Genomic DNA, 22,475 nt, shown 5'->3' with positions numbered 1-22,475 from the left:
AACATATTTAAACCGCATTACCTTTGCCGCTTATCAGTTGATACTCCAAATAACACTTTACCGAGTGCCTAGTTGATAAAATGTTGTTGTAACTTGTATTGTATGAGTTCATTTCAGTGTTTTTGATTGTGCTCTCCATACATTTCAACATTATTTAGCTTCATATATAATACATAAGTTTGGACATGCGTATATGTATGTATATGTTTTTTAGATAACAAACACAAGTTTTTGATATAAATGCAGAGCGCCAGGTAACTAAAGTAGGCGATTTGTTGGCACTTTTGGTGCTTGCTATGAATTAACTCAGCGGGTATAGAACTTCCAATGAAGTTGAGTGAGCATTCTTTTCAATAGACTTTTTCGTGTGTACTGAGCTAAATTTGAATAAAGCTATACATGTCGTTGTTCAGTATAAATTAGACGCTATCGCCTTCGGTAGGAATTGACAGCAGTATTACTCAAAGAGTACTTGGAAATCTTCGTATACATATGTATAACTGGCTGACAAATTGCTCTATATTGAATATATTAATAAATTACCCATATTCTGTCGGTCGCGTGTAAAAACTACTGTGCAAATGTTGATATGAAAGTCAAATATATGAAAATTAAGATCTTAGTATTTAGACGGTTTACAGAAATTCTTGTTCGTGGTTATTAAAGGGGTAAAGACAGACGGTAGCAACTACACAGATACATATAATACATTTATTAAAACTCCCATACATTAAGATAACAACTAGACGAATCGCGACATCGTTTCAACTGCTTATCAGTAACGGTTTCTGTGTTATCGAATTACTCTTGGTTTCTTGTATTTTTCGGTGAATGGTGTTGAATGACAAAGTGAAAAATGTTTGTGTTAAGTAAAAAATAAATATAAAATAAAATAATTATAAAAAAAATATATAAGAAAATTATAAAAAAAATACTAAAAACAACTCGAATATAACGTAAGAGCTTTTGTGAATGAAAGAAGTTGCATATTTCACTGCAGTTGTGCAACGATGTATCCATATTACGAACCGGATTGGAGTGTTTTGCCGCCAGAAAACAATCGCAGGTACTTATTAGTTATCAGCCTATAATTTTTTTTTATAAAAATAGCTTAAGTATTAAATAAGTCGTATATACTTATTGCAACAACAAATTAGTAAGAGTATACATTTATACATACATATGTACATACGTGTTACACTACTTACAGTATATTTATACGCAACGCCCACCGCAAGCTTGTGATTCAACTAGTCACTGTACAGAAGTATATACGAAATAAATTTAGTAATAATTTTTTTTTCGATATGTGCATTTATACATAGATACATACATGTATGTATATTATATTAGTGCATATATGGCCTTATTAATAATATAGTGTATGACACATTGAGTAAATGGAAGAGTGTATGTATGTATATGTTATCAAAATAATATTTTTGGAGATACGATCAATTTCTTATTTAAAATAACATGCAGCCTGGGTAAATATTATATTATATTCAAGCTACATAATTTTCTGTAGTTAAGGAAACAATTAAAAAAAAACACACAAAAAACTTCCGCTGCATGGAAGCTATAATACCCTTCACAGCTTCAGTTTTCTTACAAAAACTTCATTTTGATCTGCTTCTGCTTAATATAATAATCTATGCTAAATTTCGTGAAATTATCTTGTGATATAAAATACTTTTCTTCCATACAATGTATTAACTTTGATCGTTCAGTTTTTATGTTATAATGTTTGTGAAAAATCAGTTCGATATCTCAAAAACTCCGGTTAAAATAAGTAAGCTTATTTCACAAATAGCATGGTTATATATATATGTAAATGCATTGGTTGTTTAAATCAAACTCTTTGGGAAAAAGCTAGAGGAAATGGCTCCAAACAAACTTTAATCAAATGTGAAATAGCCCACCTATCTATATTTATTTTAATATGAATTTATTATTTAAAACATAATACCACTGTGCGCAAATTTTATTAATGTAGCAACTCTAACGCCTAAATTCCATTCCGAAATACCCCATTTTTATCGATTTCACTACAAGTGTCAACGTTGTTTCTCCTCTTTTTGGACCAATTCGTTGCCACTTGACATGTTCTGTCAGTCGTGTTGGTCGTTTGTCATCGGTTAGCGAAAAATTGCTTTTGTTTTGTGAAAATCCAATTTATTTGTTTAATTTTTAGTTTTCCCCACACCTGTTTGTGTGTAAATTGCTAAAGAACCCGTAAAAAGTTGAAAAGTGAACATCGCAGTGCAAGAAAAACGCTACATTCCAGTAGAAAATAAGTGAAAAAATATTGGGCGAATACACTACACAAGGAAGAAAATGTAAATTGATGCGTTGTGAAAAAAAGCGTAGAAAAGGCGAAACAAGTTAAAAGAGTAGGTAACGGAGTAGTGAACGTGAATTGCGTGTGCAATCAGAAGAAAAGTAAACGTCAAAAGAAACACAACCAAAAAGGTTAAATACGAGTATTTAGTGAGAAGTGCATATAATTGAAATATCTTGTAAGCATATTGCAAAAGAAATAATAATAGAAAAATGCAAAACAATACAATAACCAGATAAACAAAAGGTGTTCTATGTATGTAGTTGCTCTTTAACGATTGCAATATTTTTTGCCGCCACCTGCTAGGCTGTTATGCAGCAATAATTACATTCATAACTTCACCTGCGGTGGACAAATATTCATCTGAATTATTTGCTAACAATCGTATTTATCTTGTTAACTCACATGACAATGTAAGCCAGTGTACACATACCTTGGCCATAAAAGACTTACTGTAAGAAATAGACGTGTATGAAATTTCGCTGAAGTAAGTTTACGTTATAATTTTGCTACCTTTTCCTTATCAGCTTCAAAGGAAACAAAAATTTAATGAAATTATTTTATAAATCAAACTAGATCTTCATATAATCAGCTGATAAGGTGGACAGTTGTGCTTTAAATGTGTGCGCATATAGTACATGAAAAGAACAGTGGAATTAGATAAAATATACTCTAATGTTCAAGGAAATTGATATCAATACTAAAAACATTTGATATGCTTTCATCAACCTTTAAAAAAAGTATTAAATATTAACCAAATTTGGTATTCACCACACCCTAAACGTCAATTCACCATAGCGCAATTAACTGTCATTTGCCTGCTGCAGTTGCGTTTCCGCTCAGTTTTGGCCAAGTCTGTTGTAATTTGTGTAGGTCAAACAAAGCAAAAAATAAGTAAAAACCCCTAAACAAAACGCAACTTAGTTCAGCTGCTTTACTAATTTTTTTGTTATATGTATATGTGTGCTACCAATCCTGTTTCCGCTATTTTGTTGTGTGGCCAAACACAGCAACCCCACACATTGTCAAAGAGTGCATCGAGTTTCTGTGCAATTATGTGTTGCAATTTGCCATTGTCAGTAGTTATCTGACATTTGCATTAGCCGCTTTGTTCCTGCTTATAATGTAGATAAAGTGTTCAAAATGTAGATCAATCGCATTGTAAATAAAATTGTTAAGTAAGATAGTCCAAATTTATAACAGATAACTGAAATTCATTGAATTGGATTTGATATTTCATTAGCTTTGGCTTAAGTGCGTGCATTATTGGTACCATCTGGTTGTGAATCGGTGAAACACTATAAATTACCATTATTAATTAATATTACTAGTCTGTAGGGTTTACTGCGATATTCTCTGAATGGATACTCGTTGCAGTATGCACGTTTAGGTGAACAAATACGTGTCGCACAAAGGTCTACATTTGTAATTAACGACCAATTGTTAACGATACAGAAGGTTTATACCAATAAAAGCAAAAATAACATTACCTATACAAGTTACATTACCAATATGCATAAAACATATGTTTCACTACCTGTTACGAAAATAACTCTTGCTTTGCATTGCATTTTCCCCAAAGAATTTCAATCTAAGAATAAATAATGTCATAACTGCTTCTCAACATAATTATCCTGTTCAAAAACTATCGCCAACACATTTGTTAACCGCAAAATTCAATTATCTTATCGATACCTGTGTGGCATTTACATCTCAGCATTTAAGCCCGGATTAATTTGCGTGATAACTTAAACCTTGCTTTGTATTTTCTCTGTACATATTGATATATATATGTTTAAATCGATTGCAGCTGATTCGCGGAGTTTAGTTTATTGAGTCATTCAAACTTTCAGTCAAACAAGCCTTCAGTTACTTTTCTGCGGATAAAATGAAATGTTATTTATCTTGCGACACTCAATCCATAGTATGTTTTGCTCGTCATTGTCACTGATATTCAGTTTTCAACCCAATATAACAACAACACACATGCATTAATCTATTCAACAGTAAGAAAAAGAAAAACAGTGATAATCATATAATAGTAATACAAAAGCCATAAAAAGTTTTGCTGTGTTCAACTATCAACGTTCTCTGTGTAGCGGCAGAGTATAGAAGAGGTGAGTAGTGGAGCATAGGACTGAGTGCAAAAGTGAAGGTGGAGCCGCGACAGATTTTAGCGCGTGTCTGTGCCTATATCAAAGTAGAAATTAACACGGCAGCAATAGCAACAGCTAGAGCAGTATTAACAAAAATAAAAATAAAAATAAAAGGTTGAAAACAAAACCAACAACAACAATTAAGTCAACAGAAACAGTGAATCACAGCTCAAAATGAATTCCGAGCACGGGTAATTTTTCTTTTGTATTACATTGCTATGTAAATCTTGTAAACCGCTTTTTTAACTACTAATACTAGATTTATGGTTTTGATTCTTTTTCAACTGCTTTAAATTTTGCGTTTGAAATTGATAAAAAAAATGTTATTTTGTGTTGTTTAGAAAATGCATTTGCAGTTAACGAATCTAAGTGCAATGTTTACGTTATTTTAATGACATTGTCAATCACAGTTTTGACATTCGTGCTTATATTTAAATGTACTTTAAAAAATTATTCATAATAAGTATAAATTATTCATAATAAATATAAATTATTTATTTTCGCTAAAAATACTATTTTTAATTACGGTTATTAATATTTTAAACGTAAAACTTACCAGTTTGCATTACGGTTTTATTCGAAAAATGCAGTTTATTTCGAAATAGCTTCTACCTCATTGACATGTGTTAATAGAATTTTATATATATTGAGAAAAATAAATTTTGCCTAAACGCCTTCTGATTTTTTTTTATTAAAAAATAAACTTGTGACTAAACGTTTTCAGATTTTTCGCATAATATAGTATCTATAGCAACTTTTATCTCGTTAACAACAAAATAATGCTCATATCTCTTACTGACGTCAATTGATTTCTAAAAAGAAGTTTGTTATTATTTAAAGTGATCTAAAGTTATACTTACACTATACTAATGAAATATGTTGCGTACACTGTATTTATAGAACTAATATTTTCAAATATACATATGTACACAAAAGTTTATTATTATAATTGTTACTTTATTATTATTTTATTATTTATCAATTTTATGAATGTACGTATTTAGTAGGAAATCATGCACTATTTTTCGTTATAAAAATAATATTCATTGCATGTAAGACTAATAACTTTTTCCACTCTGTGGCGCTTGTCTCCATATTTTTACAGATTTAATCCAGCCTTTAATATGGCGACCATACGCCAAGCATTCACGGAGGCCGTCGAACGAGGTAAGTACATATGTACATATATCAATAAAAAAATAATAATAGTGCTAAATCTAACACAAATGCAAAGCAACGCTGTGTGTAATGTGTGCATCCATGTAGTACCAGATAATAGAAGGTTGTTGGCTCGTTTGACCCATGTCCACATTGACTTACGTACAAAATAGTTATATTTCTGCCGCCATCACTGTTCAAAGGCATAAGCATTTTGTATATATTGTTAAAGTCTAATTGAATGACAACTTGAATAGCTTAGAAAATTCAACGATGTTTTCAATTAACACTTGCCGCCGAACGTTAAGCGTATTTCATAAATCATTACCACCCACTAAAATGTACTTAAGCGCATCCATGCCAACCTACATACATACCCACACAGGCATCAACACCAAAAAGACCAAAGTACTAGAGCGCACACATAGAAACGGAGAGGTTATTGCAAGTTGTAGCAACAAAAAAATGCTAGACAGTGTGTGGGACACAGTAAAAGAACTAAGAGATTTGTAAATTTTTCTCTACTTCTCAAACATATCATTCATGTTATATTTTTCTTCCTTTTATTTGCTGTTGCGGCGAATGCAGTAAGAATGCCAACACCCACACGTCTGCGAGATCTCATACGGCAAATACGCGCCGCCAGGACAGCCGCAGAAGAGCGCGCTGTCGTTAACAAAGAATGTGCCTACATCCGCAGCACTTTCCGGGAGGAGGATTCGGTGTGGCGGTAAGACAACCAATAATACGTATACAAATGTATTTGTATGTATGTGTACATGTGCGAAATTAAATTTTCTTATTCTTTCTTTGAATTGTCTGCATTTACTTATATGGCTCTTCGTTTGTAGATGCCGCAACATTGCTAAGCTGCTCTACATTCATATGCTGGGTTATCCAGCGCACTTTGGACAGTTGGAATGCCTAAAACTCACCGCCAGCACACGTTTCACTGACAAACGCATCGGTTATTTGGGTGCCATGCTCTTGCTGGACGAACGTCAGGATGTGCACTTACTGATAACGAATTGCCTCAAAAAGTAAGCACTGCGCTCGAGGTCGTTAAGCCATTTAAAGTGGCGGAAATGAACTTTTGCAAGCACGCGAATATCCAAATAGTTGAACGAAGTAATTGCCGTCAACAAAAACAAAAACCAAAAAAGAAACAGTTTGACTTGTTGGCAGCAGTCGCTTGTATATTTGTTGAGCTTTCGGCTTGTTTCTATTTATTTATACTATGTGTATATATGTATGTACATACATATATACTTTTCATTTGTTTGATTTGGTTTTAACACCACAACGTTTGTCGGCCTTGCCGCCAGTCATCATCTTTCCATTTGAATTTAATGTATTTATATTTTTTCATTGGCTATTTGCAGTGACTTAAATAGTTCCACACAATTTGTGGTGGGCTTGGCGTTGTGCACGCTGGGCGCTATAGCATCACCCGAAATGGCGCGTGATTTAGCTAGCGAGGTTGAACGTCTAATGAAGTCGCCCAACACCTACATACGCAAAAAGGCCACTTTATGCGCCTTTCGTGTTATACGACGGGTACCAGAACTGATGGAAATCTTTTTACCGGCCACACGTTCGCTGCTAAGCGAGAAAAATCACGGTAGGCTATAAAGCGGTTTAAACCACGCATGCAACAAGCAGTTGTAAACGTCTGAAAATAATATATTGTGCATTTTAATTTGTGGGAATCGGCTGTTGCTTAGTTACACCTTGAACCTTGCCAGCACGCGACTTCCTTTTAAGCCAACTTCAAATGCGCAATATTTTTGTGTTTTGTGCATATAAAATCTCTTCAAATTTAATAACTGTGTAAAATTTATAGGCATACTAATTACTGGCGTCACGCTGATCACCGAAATGTGCGAAAACAGTGCCGATACTTTATTGCATTTCAAAAAGGTGAGTAAGTCGCTAGCTATGCAACCGGCTGTAGTGCTTAACTGACTCTTTAAAAGTTGACTCATGAATGAATTTCTTATTAAAGTCAATGAAATCGTATTTAGTTTCGGAATAGCGAATCAATTTAATAATAATAGTCAAATGCATAAATAATTATTGCAGTAAAATCTTAATGAATGTCAAATGAAAAGTAATTGATAATAAAAATAGTAATAATGAGCCATACATAGTTGTATATGCTTAACGATACATATCAGGGTTGCAAATTTTATAATTGAAAAATGTTTGATGAAAAATTAATTTTTAAATTTTTTAATCCGGTCATTATTATTAAATAATGAATTAAATTTAAAATTTTTAATATTAAAGAAAAAATTAAATTTTTCCAAATGTTTAGAATTAAAAATTAAATATTCCATTTTTATTTTTAAATAAAAAAAAATTAAAATTTTCACATTCCAAACAGCTTGGCTTAAAAAATGAGCAAATATTTTTTTATTAAAAGATTTTGGAGTAAAAATTTGAATTTTAAATTAGAGTTTTTTTGTAATTGAAAATTCATTTGGTATAATTAAAATTCGAATTTAATAAAAATATTTAACTTTTTTTAACAAAATATGCGGGATTAAATACTAAATCATTATGAAAAATGCAAAATTTTAATTTTTAATTCAAGATTTTTTTAATTGAATACTCTTCTGGTATAATTAAAATTTTAATAAAAAAAAAATAACTGGAAAAAACTGAACTTTTTTTAATCCCTAACATCTTGGACTAACAATTGAAAATATTTTAATTTACAAATTGAAATTTAAAAAAATCTTTTTTTTTAATTTTTAATTATAAGCTTGGGATGAAAAAAAAATATTTTTTCGAATCTGGTATTTGTGTTAAAAATGTTTTATTTTTTATTTCGGTATTTGGAATTACATTTTTTCCAATCCGATGTTTCATATAAACAATTTTTAATTCTATTTATTTAAACAAAATTTTTTTTATTTCAATTAAAGTTTTTTTTTATTATTTTATTTAATTAAGATTTTCCGGAGTGCAAAATAAATTAATAAAATATTTTCAATGCATTATAGCAACCCGAATAAGTATACAACTATTAAACTGTCAGTCAATATCGAAAAAAACGAAATTCACTCATGAGTCAAATCGCAAATATTTTATACAAAGATTATCAAAAATGTATAGTGTGTGATAGCTCAATATGTACACATATGCTGAAAAAAATACCCAACAATTTTCTAAGCTTAAAAAACCCATAAACAAATTATTTAAGTACTACGAATCTTAAATTAAGCACAGTGCTCCAACTTAAACTGAAAAGATTAATTCAAAAATAGCTGCAACAACTTAAAATAAATTGGCTTTCCATTATATTTTTTTAAATGAAAAAAGAATTTACAAAAAAATATTAAAAATTTTCTCACATCCATTTGCTTTGAAATCGCGTTCATTACTAAAAATTTATTTGATTACCCACATGCGCATATGTATATACAAACAGTCCAAGTGCTGCGCTAAATTATTTGCGAAAACTGTAAATATTTGCTATATACAAAGCGGCTTTCAACACTTTAAACATTCAAACTGTGCTTTTAAGTAATATTAACATTTATTTATGTCTATAATTGGTATATGCTTATGCTTTTCAAAAGCTTCAAAATTCATTTAAGTTACATACATACATATCTATGTGTATAAAAATACTTTTTATCTTGATTAAAATCATTGACATGCATACATACATACATATTTTTGCTAATTGTATCATTTGAACAAGTTTTATTTACCTCATTTAAAAAAGAATAGAACGAAAAATTAAAACATTAAAACATAACTTCAACATTTAACGTTTTTTGTAATATTTTATTGCTAACTTTTTGTGAAAACCCGCATACAATACAAAACCAAACCCGAAATTTTTGTAATTTGCTTGCCAGGATAGCGGAAATCGAGAGGTATGACTTTGACAAGAGTTAACACACAAATATACACACATGCATACATACAAACAATACAGTTAATCGCACATACTACACCCAAACACGTAAACAAAACACTACAATGTATATGTTTTGTAACAGAGCTTGAATTTATAAATCAATTACATTTAGGTAGAACTTTTTTGATACATTTTTAATACAGTTGGTTTCAAGTAATTAACTAATATTTACTTTGGTGTCGTTAAAAACTAATGGTTTTTAATAAAATTATATATTTAGTTGTGTAGATTCAATATTTTTCATATATTTCGCACACATTGGCATTTGTATTGATTAAATTTTTGAATCAAGCTGTAAAGTTAAGTTGAAATTACTTATTATTGCCTAGAACAGCTATTTTAGACTCAATAAAAAGCGTTATACTATATATAAAAATGGAACTGAAAACCCAATTAGTTTCTTAAAGGCGCTAAGTATATTTGAGGTTATGTTTATAATTGTACAGTAAAATTGGACAAACATAGAAAATTATAAGAAATAAGAAAAAAGTTTAACGTTGGTCGAACCACAGCTGCGGTTACCCTGCACAAATACCAAAAATTCAATAAAAGAACTTAATTTGATCGTTCAGTTTGTATAGCAGCTATGTATATGCTATAGTGGACCGATGTAAAAAATGTCTTCGGAAATTGTACCGTTGCCTTGCACAATAATCTGTGCCAAATTTTATGTCGATATCTCACATAATACAAAAGGTTTCCCTACAAGCACATGCTTTTGATCGTTCAGTTTGTATGGCAGCTACATGCTATAGTGATCCAATCAAAAATATTTGTTTGGAGATTATACCGGATTGCCTTGGTCAATAATCCAAGCAAATTTCGTAAAGATATTTTTGTAAATATAAAAGTTTTTCATACAAGAACTTGATTTTCATAATTGAATATGTATGTAGACCCGACTGTCGTGGGAACGGCAGAAATAGGGTTATAAGTCTGGGTCTCCGACGTTTACTGCTGGGTGTTACAAACTTCGTGGCAAACTACTCTGCTCAGTGTATAATAATACTGAAAACTTAAAAAAAAATAAAAATATAATATTTTATCACAATATCATATTAAAATTATAAAAGTTGAATATACTCCAATTTTTTTTTTGTTTAGACACGCTAGTTCAATTTAGCTTAAGCGCATTTTAATCGCTCAGTAATATATCATTTAAGGCTCATATTTTTACTAAAAGTTCTGTTACGATTTGCACCGGTTCAATTTTCGTACTTTTCGATACAATTTTGAGCGTGTTAACAATTTTACTGACATCACCTTCACACTTCGTTGAACTAGTCGAGAGTTGTGTTTGTTTGTATGCTTTTTTCTATATCACAGCTTAAACAAAAGTTCTCTACTTTTTTATAATATTATAAAATTTTATATTTTTTAACTTTTGTTTCTAACACAAAAGTAATTACCTAATTTTTTCACCATAAAAACATACCCACCCATACATTTATCACTATTCACCTCACAAACTTTAAAGCTACAACGAGCTTTCTTCTAACGTTTCCCACCCTAAAAGCAACTCTTTCTTGTTAATCGCTGCTCAACTACTCTCCTCACTCACTCTTTTCTAACTCTTCGCTGTTTTACCGTACAAATAGTTGTAAAATAACTGTTATTTTTGAGTTGCTAATGAAATTTCAATTTCTCACTTAGATTGTGCCGAATTTGGTGCGCATACTGAAGAATTTGATTTTGGGCGGCTATTCGCCGGAGCACGATGTCAGCGGCGTGAGCGATCCATTTTTGCAAGTGAAAATTCTACGCTTGCTGCGCATACTGGGCCACAATGATGTGGACGCATCGGAGGCAATGAACGATATATTGGCACAGGTGGCCACCAACACGGAGACCAGTAAAAATGTCGGCAACACTATACTCTACGAGACAGTGCTCTCCATCATGGACATACGGTGCGTATAAGTTACGTTTTAGACTTTGTACAAATACACAAATGCCGCTTCTTAAATCACTTTACACAGTTCGGAAGGTGGGCTGCGCGTGTTGGCTGTTAATATATTGGGTCGTTTTCTACTTAACTCCGACAAAAATATCCGTTATGTAGCGTTGAATACATTGTTGCGTACCGTGCATGCCGACACGTCGGCGGTGCAACGTCATCGCACCACTATTTTGGAGTGCCTGAAAGATCCGGACGTCTCTATTAGGCGTCGCGCCATGGAACTCTCGTTTGCGTTAATCAATGCACAAAATATACGTACAATGACCAAGGAGTTGTTGCTGTTCCTAGAGAAGGCTGATCCGGAATTTAAAGCGCAATGCAGTTCGGGCATGATTTTGGCCGCCGAACGTTATTCGCCCAATGCGAGATGGCACCTGGACACACAGTTGAGCGTGTTAATTGCGGTAAGTGGTGGCAGAAAAAACTGAAAGCAAGAAAAAACATTAACTTCGGTTGCATCGAAGCTATAATACCCGTCACAAATAATTACGATCGTTCTGTTTGTATGATAGCTATATTTTATAGTGGTCCGATCTGAAATATTTGTTCGGAGATTATACCGGATTGCCTTGGTCAATAAGCCATACAAATTTCGTGAAAATATATTGTTAAATAAAAAAGTTTTTCATACAAGAACTAGATTTTGATTGTTCAATTTGTATGGCAGCTATATGCTATAGTGGCCCGATTTGAAATATTTAACCGGACATTGGACCGGATTGCTTTGGTCAATAATCCATACAAATTTCGTGAAAATATATTGTTAAATTAAAAAGTTTTTCATACAAGAACTTGATTGTGATCATTGAGTATGTATGGCAGGCTTATGCCATAGTGATCCGATCGGAAATATTTGTTCGAAGATTATACCGGATTGTCTTGGTCAACAATCCCTGCAAATTTAGTGAACATATCTTGTCAATTAAAAAAGTTTTTCATACAAGAACTAGATTTTGATTGTTCATTTTGTATGACAGCTATATGTTATAGTGATCCGATATCGGCAGCTTCGGCAAATGAGCAGGTTTTTAGAGAGAAAAGCACGTGTGCAAAATTTCAATTCGATATCTCAAAAACTGAGTGATAATAGACATGGTTAAATCGACTCAATTCACCACGTGGATTATATACACTTTTATACATTTTCAATCTCCGACGTTTTCTCTTATAATAATATATTCATACGTATAACTTTAGGCTGGCAACTATGTGCGTGACGATGTGGTCTCATCCACAATTCAGCTGGTCTCTAGCAGCCCTGTGGCTGAGCAGACCTACATAACGAATCGTTTCTGGGAATCACTGCAAGTCGCTAATCACTGCGAGGATAAACAGCCGCTGCTGCAAGTCGCCGTCTGGGCTATTGGCGAGTATGGCGACCTCTTTATGTATGGCCCCAACGAAGATGGTGTGTAGTAATAGACATTTGCGTATATACATATGTATATAAGTATATGTAATTCTTCCATTCTCATTCCATAGAATTCGAACGTCCATCGGAGAGCGATTTGATCGCCATGTTCCACAAGTTCTTAACCTCTGCTCAAGTATCAATAACCAGCAAGCAATACGCCTTAGTCTCACTCGCTAAACTAAGCACGCGTCTACAGAACTGCGTAGAGTAAGTACCGTTAGCATATTTTTCTTTTATGTTTTTCCTCCTATGCGTTGCAGTCATTAGCAATTAATGCGTTAATTTCGCCGCTTTAGAGAAATTCAGGCATTGATTACTTCATTCGGCAGTCATCTAAATGTGGATTTGCAACAGCGTGGCGTCGAATTCACACAACTATTTGGCACATATAAAAATTTGCGTCCACCACTGCTGGAGAAAATGCCGCCGATGCAGATCAGTCGCATTTCGTCGCAAAATGGCGAGAGCAGTGGCTCGTATGACGACAACAGCCCGGACTTGATTGAGAATGGCATAGGTATAGGCGATGAACAGTTAGCGAAGGAGAGCAATATGAATACACTGGGTGATAATACGGTGAGTCAACTTCAGCTGCTTAAAATTACTCAAAAAATTGTTTTAATTTTTTGCTTCATCTCAACTACCTTAGAACATATTGCTGGACTTACTTGGTGGCACCGATTTGAGCACACCCACCGCCACAGATTTATCCAACTCAGTTGCCGTGCAAAAGAAGAATTCAAAGAATGCTAATGAAACGTCGAATAATCAAGCCATACTCGATTTGCTCGACTTGGACATTTCAGCTAGTACGACCAGCAATCAACCGACAAATATGAATAATGTACTTGGTCTGGATTTGGGTGGCGGTTTGGCGGCAACAATACCAGCAACAGCGGCGACAAATGGCAATGACTTGTCGAGTATAATGTCGCTGAGCGGCAATGGCATTGGCGGTGGCGCCATTAGCGGCGTCGGCGTGGGTATGGGTGCCGGCGGCCTTTTAGGTTCCAACAGTATTTTATCGCAACCTAACACAGTGCCCGGCAATGCATTGCTTTCGGACTTAGCGTCGCCAGTTGTGAATGCAGCGCCACCAAACAATATTGCTGTGGTAAATATATATAATAGAAGCAGAAATGTTATGTATTTCGATTCAATCCATTTTTTTTTTTTTGTTTGTTATTTCGAAAGTACTTTTTTTGAAAAAAAACTGAAATTTCATATTTATCAAAACAAATTGGATTATAGAACAGATCTGAAATATTGATTAAACACAAATAATATAAGCAAACATGTTCTGAATTCTAATTTGTGGCAATTTTTTTTCAATTTGTTAGAGTCAAAATCTATTGTACGAAAGTATTTCGAAAAAAATTAAAAAACAATTTTCATATTGATCAAACCAAATTATAATACAAAATAGAACGGAATAATATTTAAATATAATAAATATAATTTTTTTCAATTTATCGGGGTCAATATTGATTCGAAATGGGAATCAAAAATACTAAGATTCCCATTTCGAAATTCGAATTTGCCTATTTATCAAATCAAATTGGAATACAGAACAGACTTACAGTAAAATTTATATATATTTTTATTTCAAAATACTAAATTGTTATGTTTTTCTTTCCTTCAGCCTCAGGGACCCACTTTAACTGTATTGGATAAGAACGATTTGCTGGTGCAACTGGTGCCAGTTAGAAGAAACGACTGCTTACAAATATTTATGACAACAACAAATAATTCATCTAATACACTGGAACAATATGTCTTTCAGGTTAGTCAATATGAAGAAAAATTCATCTGATCAAATTTAACCCGGACTGAAAAAAAAATACTTTTTCACGTTTTCAATACAAATCCTTATTATCGCCTTCAAAATAAGCTCATTTTGAGGCAACACAAACTTAAAAAACCAAGCTTATTCCAATTTTTCATTCATTGGCTATGATAGCCTTCAGTGCCCTTAACTACACCGCACTAATATGGTCGCCTGGATGCAGTAAAACGCAGACGAGGAAACTCCAAACTTGTCAGAACACTGTACTCCGGACCACGACAGGATTCCTGTTGATGTCAGCCATCGTACACCTGCACAGTGAGACCCTATGCCCCCAGTTAAGGAGCATAATGAACTTGTCTCTAAGCAAGAACCGCCTTCTAGGAACATCGACCAGACTTCGGACGCAACTAACTTCCGACAAGCACTGATCGCTATTCACAGTTTAGCCATTAACACCTTCACCAACTCCCTCTCAGTGAATGGCGTTCTTAGAGTCAAACCACCACCCATTGCAGACGAAAAACCCGAGTTGCCACAAGAATCGAGAGTGACCCTTGCGCACTTTTGTTCTGGATGCAGTAGCAGGTTAAACTCCCACTTATCCGGTGTAGAACCTGACATATCAAATATACATATGTTCAGTGTGCAATGAGTCCCCGCATGACATTGGCCCTACTAAGTCTGCTCATCTGACTCTCTTCTCCCTTTGGTCCGACCCTGTCAAAACAGCACGTTTCCTGGACCTACGGTTGGATGACGTCGTTTTTGCAAAAGATTCATGTCTTTAGTACGAGTCCATCATTGACAGGCTTCCTCTGTAATACGAGTATCACCAAAAGTACAACATTTTCAAATATTCGATACATAAAAAAGCACAAAATTCAAGCAAACTTGTCATTTAATTTTTCCCCTCATGGTGAAAATCATCAGACGAAGTGCTAACACTTATGTATGTATATTAATGTTCACATGAACTCAAAATTTAGTTAATGATGTTTTTAACATTAATTGCAAAAATAATCTTAAACTAACCTCAAAAATTTATTTAATTTTTTATTTTACAAACATAAGAAAAAAATATTAAAAACATTTGTTTTCACCATTTCAATTAATTTTCCACCATTATAGGCTGCAGTTCCTAGAGTATTCACACTACAAATGCTATCGCCCTCTGGCTCGGTACTGCCGCCGGCTGGTGTTATAACGCAAGAAATGCGTGTTGTTAGTACGTCCAATGTGAGTAGCAAAAATAGAACTAAAATTTTTATTTTTTTTTTTTGTTTTTAAAATGTTTAATTTTTTTTTTTTGAAATTTATAATTTTTTTATATTTATTCTTGCTTAAATTCTCTGTGCACTTTGCAGGCTACCCTCCGCATGAGGTTACGCATATCATATGTTGTCGATGGACAACCCGTTGTGGAGCAAACAGAAGTTACCGGTTTTCCTGACACTGCACCCGAATAGGAATCAAAATATGTATAATTAAATTTGCAGTATAAGCACATCAAATGTTAATAGAGCGTTTAAGAAAGAAACAAAAAAAACAATATCGAAACTGAGAATTAAAAACAAAAAACACCCTCCCTCTGTTCCCTCCTTTTAACCTACTTATCCCTTCATACAAGTATACATGTGTTCTACAAAACCACACAAACAAACTATACATTCTTTATAAATATATATACATATATTTTGTAATATACATTTAACGTAGCAATCAGTCAAACACAGTCTAACTGATATAAATATGTATTAGCGAACGCTCTAAATCTCACCACAAATACACACACACACAAATACGTGCTGATTGCTTACACACACACACGTCAATACAATGCAAGTTAGCAATCAAATCCATGTCCATTTACTCATTCATTCGCTCGTGGGAAATTTTGTAAAATATACATGGCACCATATAATTGTATTATGTATTTAGCGTATGAAGAATCAAACTGATAATAAAAACACACACACACACAATAACAAAAAACGTAATAGAAAATAAATAAACAAGAAGAAACAAAAAATTATAAATTATTTTAAGTGTAAACATACAACTATGTACATTTAGAGATGCTCATAGCAGACGAAAGACGAACTAAAACGCAACGCATGTATACTCGTACACAAGAGATGCTAGTTAGAAAATCGTAAAATGTCCAATTTTGCACGCTAAGCGCATCCTACCAACTTCCCTTTCGTTACGTAATTTAATTGACCACATTGCTGTGTGTTTTATTGTGAAAAAGAATGAAAATAATGCTTATATTGCTGATGTCGGTGTGCTTCGTCCTATTCTGTTAGAATTCGCAAAGTTTTTGTTGATGAAAATTTATTGTTATTCGCCTAAATTGTATAGATATGTTTGCGCTACTTTGGTATTTTAAGCAAAAAACGAAAAGAAAACGAACTTTAACTGGAAATGTTTTTATTATTAATATTTTATTGAACCTTTTGCAACAAGCCTTTGCTTGGAAAGTTTTATAATTGAATATAAACTACTAACAACTGTATTTAAGGTCCGTAAAAGCCGAGCTACTTTATTTTTTATTCTATCTTATGTATCGAAAACCGGCGGCTTTATTGATAACCAATTTATATATTTAAATAAATTATTTTAGCAACTATTTCCACTGATTGCTTGATTTTGCTAATTTGCTTTTGCTTATTTTTCTTTTTATTTAATTTTATTACGTTTTTCCTCAATTAGCATAAGCGTAAACAATTAAAAAGCGCTGAAGTACTTAAAATTTATAAATATTAATAATATTGCTTTATATTTAAGAGCAGTGTACGGGCTGTAAGTAAGGAGCATGCAAATAAGTATGAAGTGAATTGCATAAATAAAAGTATAAAATGATGAAATATAGTTAATATATATAATTATATATATTAAAGCAAATATATATATAAATATATATATATATATATATATAAAATTAGTTACTTGCAGATATAGTTATATAAAATAAATACAACATAAATATTAATATATGCATCAAAAAATATTATACAGACATTAATATTATTATTATGACGAGGAAACGGAACGTTTTATGATTTCAAATGTAAGGTAAAATAAAAATGTTTTGTTTTAATAAAAAACTGCAAGACTTGTGTTATTTCTTACACTCGACAACAACTTCGAAAAAAGTATAATCTAAAACTTCCGAACCAAACGAGGTTAGATCTCCGAAAAAACAGCCCTTGGTCGGTTATAATCCAGGTCAATTCCGGTAACCTAGAACCGGCTGTCGTGGAAATTGTACTTGCAGTCAAACCAACACCCATTGCAGACGAAGAGCTCAAGTTGCCGCGAGAATCGAGAGTGAACCTTGCGCTACTTTGTTCTGGATACTGTAACAGGTTAATATCCTACTTATTCAGAATCGACCCTAGGATAACAAACATATGTCCAGCATGCAACAAGTCCTCGCATGACTCTAACCACCTCTTTGCATACCTAGGTAAACCTACACATCTAACACCACTCTGCCTATGGTCCGCCCCCGTCGAAACAGCACGTTTCCTGGGCCTACCGTTGGATGATCTCGATGGCAACTTATTTCAACCCTATCACCTTAACGGGAACTAGGTAACCGCTAAAACAACAATAAAAAAGTAAAATGCTACCGAGTTGATAGCCTTTAATCGAATAAAATTCAGTGTCGGTTCCGGTTCCGTGGATCCGGCTGACGTGGAAATGAAAAATAAAAGTTATAAACATACATATTCTTAAAAAGTACAACCACATTTAAAGAAACTATTGCTTAATGTAGAAAACTATGAATATTTGGCTCCTGGGAGATGTTTTTTAAGTCTACAACAGTAATCTGCCAGTATTCCGGGGCTCCATTTCTCTTGAAAACCATTTCTCCATTACCGACAGCCCTCGTAGCCAGACATCTCCCATAACGGGACACATTTTATGAATACAACGTTTCCATTACGAACCTCAGCCAGTTTTTTAGACAGCTTCAAATCACGTCCTCACATTATGATTACGTTCAATTATGAATAAAATTTATATCAAAATGCATTTTATCGTTATTTATCGATACTTCGGCCAACACATCACTTGCCGTATGGAAATGTCATATCAAAACGGAAATGGCGAAAGTTGACGAAAAAGGAATATCAGGATTAGTAATGAGAAGAGGTGAAAGCAAGAATAATAGAAAGAATTATAAAAATTAAATTTTTCGCAATATCAGTTCGATAATATCTACACAAATCTAAATTTAGTAAATATATTCTTAATAAGATGGATATAAATGTGCTAGGCGCACTAAAAATATATTAGCATTTATATCCTAAATATACTATCTGGCTTAATGAGAATTTGAAAACCAAAGCGGAAGTTCATAAATAGAGATAAGAACATAATTTTTATTCTGACGACACAGCAACAGCCAACTCATATACAGCAACAGTTGCTGCTGCAATATCTTGCATGGCTTTTTGGAAAAGCAATCGTTTTAGCTATTTAAATTACTAAAATCACTGTTGTACTCGGAGGCTTGGGGGTGGTGCATGCCAAGCAGAATAAACATGACTTCAGCCGTGGATATACAAATTGGTTCGGCACCCAATTTGAATAAAATCGAAAATTTCTTCAAAGATGTCTCGTATCGTGAAACAATTGAGTTCAGTGCTAATTTTAACACGCGTTTGTGCTTAGAACGGCGCCTCCGCTTACCATTTTTCGATCCACAAACTCGCGTTGCCCAAAGTCATTCACATCTATTTATGGACAAAGGGCAACGAATGCCGGGCTTTCGTCAAGGGCAAATATATACATATCCGTCAACACGTTGGCGTAAAAGCCGGCGACAGTATCTAAATAAAATGTATAGGTAAGTGATAACTTGCAGAAGCAGAGCATGAGCTCTGTGTTTCACAGTTATCATAATATCTTCACATATTTTCAATAATATATGTATATCGATAACGTTATAGGTTTCCCGATCGGCCATTTCAAGCCTTGCGCAAGGAGCATGAAGCACTTTCAGTTACTGGCACAGCATCGCCATTAGTCAGTTCCAGTATTGCGTCGACGCTCGATTCTGATATAAATGGCACACTGCTTGATGAATCGTTATCATTGGGCGCCGCTGGTGGCGATACATCCGATAGTAAAGATAGTCAGCAACTTGTTATGCAACAACAACAACAGACACAAGCTATTAAGGAGGACATGTCGAAAGAATGGTTTTATGATGACATTGAAATGAATGAGTTAGACGCAATAGAAGAGCCCAAATCGCCTGCCGATGACGAATTTGATTATGATCCCCGTTATGGCAGCAAAAAGCGACGAAAACGCCGTCCATCTAAACGTGCCTCCACAGCTACCGCTGAGGGCGGTGGTGGTGCTGGCCGTCGTCGCGGTCAACGTGGGCGCACGTCAGCTGCTGCCGCCGCTGCTACTGCAGCTTTATCTGATGCCTCACTCTCCACATTCGATATAAACGATTGTAACAGCAGTAGCTTAACCGGTGATATTACAGCTACATCGACCTCGACAACTAGCAGTGGTCGAAAACCGCGTGGCACTGGCGGCACACGAGGCCGACGCCGCACAAAAGCCAACACTTCAAATATCTGTGATCCACCCAGCCCGGGTTTGAATAGTGAACCACCGTCCTTCGAGAGTGCTGCAGCGCTAGTTGGTGTAATGGGTGATTTAACGGGTGTGAATGTGAACGATGAACAAGGTGATTTAAGAAATTATCGCAAGTTTCTGTAACAATTTGACAAGAATGTGAACTGCGCGAATATGTGTGGTGTTGTAACGGATGAAAAGGTTAAATCCGAAGCGAATTGTTTGTTGGATATTTAGTTGTTGTACACATACCACTTCGTAAGACCACACAATGCGACGTACCGTTTCGTATCTTGTTGTCTGTTAGCGTGTTATTTATTCACATAAGTTTACACTATAAACCGCATTTTTTCTATTATCTACAAAATGCGCACATTTTCGTTTGAAAACGAAATTATTAAGTTCTGCGCAAGAAGAACTCTACAGTACGGAAATTTCGTTAATTTATTTACAAATTTGTTTTTTTTTTTTCAACCCTCTAAAATTTTTATTAAAATTTATTATTTATATGTATGATATCAGACGCATGCATTTAAAATGTATACCAAAGCACAAGTAACCATGATTTAAAAAGGTAACGGTTATTATTTTTTGTTTTCCTTTGTCATTGTTTAATATAATCACTTGAAATTTGCAAATCGATTAAAATAGAAGATGGAATTCAATTTCCCCTAAAGGTGGCTATGCAATGATAGATTTGTTGTTATTTTTATCACAAACATATAAGCTTGTTATTATACATATTTACACATTTGCAGCAATAAACTGAATAGTAGAGCGCTACATGCATATTTTTGTTGTTGTACGCAATCCAATAGCATATTCCAATAGAAAATTTTATTTTTGTTACTTAAATATTCAACAACTACAAAATAGTTAGCAAAAGAAAATATATTTTGATTTAAATATATTATCTATGTGCAAAGTAAGTGCATACGTTGTATTTAAATGGCAAGGAATTGTTCAAAAAATATACATTAAAACGGTTTCTATTGTATAAACTACACTTGTAGATATGTATGTATGTATATGTAAAATATCTACAATTTTCTGAATATATTTACATAAGCGCGCTAGGTAGTACTATTACAAACATACATTTAGATATGTACGTTAATTGAATTTTAATAAAATTACCCGAATTAATATGTAGTTTTACAAAAACAAAAAAAGGAATATTCGAAACACAATTTTACAAAAACAATTTTTGAATATTATCGATGTGTGAAAGTCATATACAAAAATAATATTATATATGTACCATAAGTTATTGCTATGAAGTCATTTTGTAATTGTTATATGAGTAAAAAAAATATTATTTTTATTTAGAACTTACTTTAATTACACTTAGCGGTTTCTTTATAATTCATAGAGGCGTTGAAATGTTATATATGTATTAAGCACTTTTCACACATTTACCGTTATTAGCTATTTATAAATAAAATAACCAACCCTATGTCAATTAAATTTTGTTTTAAGATTCGTTGTGCTATTAATTACTTGAGTTATACTTTCCAACAAAAAAAATACAGTTTTCTTGACTGGCTGTTAAGCTACAAAAACAAATTGTCCATTAAACATTTTCATGATATGAAAAGGAAACAAATTTGTTTGTAGTTATCAATTGAATATAGCAACAAATACGGAATATTAGTATACATACACATAAATATGTGACTTTTTATGAAAATTATACCAAACAACAAAGAAAATTTTAAAATTTATATGTAATAAATTTATACACAAATTGTAAAAAATAAAATATGCACATTTTTAGTTATCAAAATTACTTAATTGTATGTGAAATAATAAAAAAAATAAAATAATAACTTTGTTTGCATAAATATTATTTCTATAAATGATTTAAGAAATTATCGCAAGTGATGAGAGTTCGTTTAGCCGTCAAAAAATCTCTTTGGCTACACTGATTTGCATGACTAGTGCTATTGTACCGCTATTTTAGTTTTTAGAACACTTGTTACAATTTAGCATTTTTATGGACTTTTTATAGGACTTGCATAATTCAAAAGTTGCTTAAAAACATTAAGCTTCTTCAGATAAACTAAACTACAAATAATAATAGTTGGCAACACCATTTAAATATGTTTATTTACGT

The 22,475-nt window shown here is 33.1% G+C and overlaps 2 protein-coding genes across 14 annotated transcripts; both read left to right on the top strand.

The window, feature by feature from the left end:
* Positions 1-938: 938 nt before the first annotated feature.
* Positions 939-17,381, top strand: LOC120773571 (AP-1 complex subunit gamma-1). Of its 13 annotated transcripts, none has more exons than XM_040102550.1 (17): positions 2,121-2,339; positions 4,349-4,688; positions 5,603-5,664; positions 6,244-6,385; positions 6,507-6,695; positions 7,038-7,276; positions 7,499-7,575; positions 9,528-9,545; positions 11,243-11,499; positions 11,569-11,953; positions 12,747-12,957; positions 13,032-13,170; positions 13,260-13,539; positions 13,613-14,077; positions 14,606-14,746; positions 15,881-15,988; positions 16,117-17,381. In XM_040102550.1, exons 2-17 carry the CDS (start codon positions 4,672-4,674, stop codon positions 16,216-16,218), a joined length of 2,832 nt encoding a protein of 943 aa, XP_039958484.1. In that variant the 5' UTR covers positions 2,121-2,339; positions 4,349-4,671; the 3' UTR covers positions 16,219-17,381. The 13 variants fall into 13 exon arrangements, with proteins under 13 accessions (XP_039958475.1, XP_039958476.1, XP_039958484.1 ...); XM_040102552.1 differs by having other exon boundaries at positions 2,121-2,393; positions 4,441-4,688; XM_040102546.1 differs by having other exon boundaries at positions 2,121-2,393.
* Positions 17,382-18,912: 1,531 nt separating this feature from the next.
* Positions 18,913-21,438, top strand: LOC120775518 (zinc finger protein DPF3). Its single transcript, XM_040105731.1, has 2 exons — positions 18,913-19,610; positions 19,714-21,438. Exons 1-2 carry the CDS (start codon positions 19,288-19,290, stop codon positions 20,501-20,503), a joined length of 1,113 nt encoding a protein of 370 aa, XP_039961665.1. The 5' UTR covers positions 18,913-19,287; the 3' UTR covers positions 20,504-21,438.
* The last annotated feature ends 1,037 nt before the right edge of the window (positions 21,439-22,475 follow it).

Source organism: Bactrocera tryoni, chromosome 4 (genome assembly GCF_016617805.1).
Source record: "Bactrocera tryoni isolate S06 chromosome 4, CSIRO_BtryS06_freeze2, whole genome shotgun sequence".
Taxonomy (NCBI): domain Eukaryota; kingdom Metazoa; phylum Arthropoda; class Insecta; order Diptera; family Tephritidae; genus Bactrocera; species Bactrocera tryoni.
The sequence above is the reverse complement of the archived record's forward strand: the minus strand, read 5'-3'. Positions and strand labels throughout refer to the sequence as shown.

What these genes read in the sequence shown, in the direction of transcription:
- LOC120773571 (XM_040102541.1), top strand. Translation starts at nt 1,011, where the DNA reads ATGTATCCATATTACGAACCGGATTGGAGTGTTTTGCCGCCAGAAAAC. An exon ending in GTATGGCCCCAACGAAGATG is followed by an intron (nt 12,958 to 13,031) that starts GTGTGTAGTAAT and finishes CTCATTCCATAG; the next exon opens with AATTCGAACGTCCATCGGAG. An exon ending in ATACACTGGGTGATAATACG is followed by an intron (nt 13,540 to 13,612) that starts GTGAGTCAACTT and finishes CAACTACCTTAG; the next exon opens with AACATATTGCTGGACTTACT.
- LOC120775518 (XM_040105731.1), top strand. Translation starts at nt 19,288, where the DNA reads ATGCCAAGCAGAATAAACATGACTTCAGCCGTGGATATACAAATTGGT. An exon ending in TATCTAAATAAAATGTATAG is followed by an intron (nt 19,611 to 19,713) that starts GTAAGTGATAAC and finishes ATAACGTTATAG; the next exon opens with GTTTCCCGATCGGCCATTTC.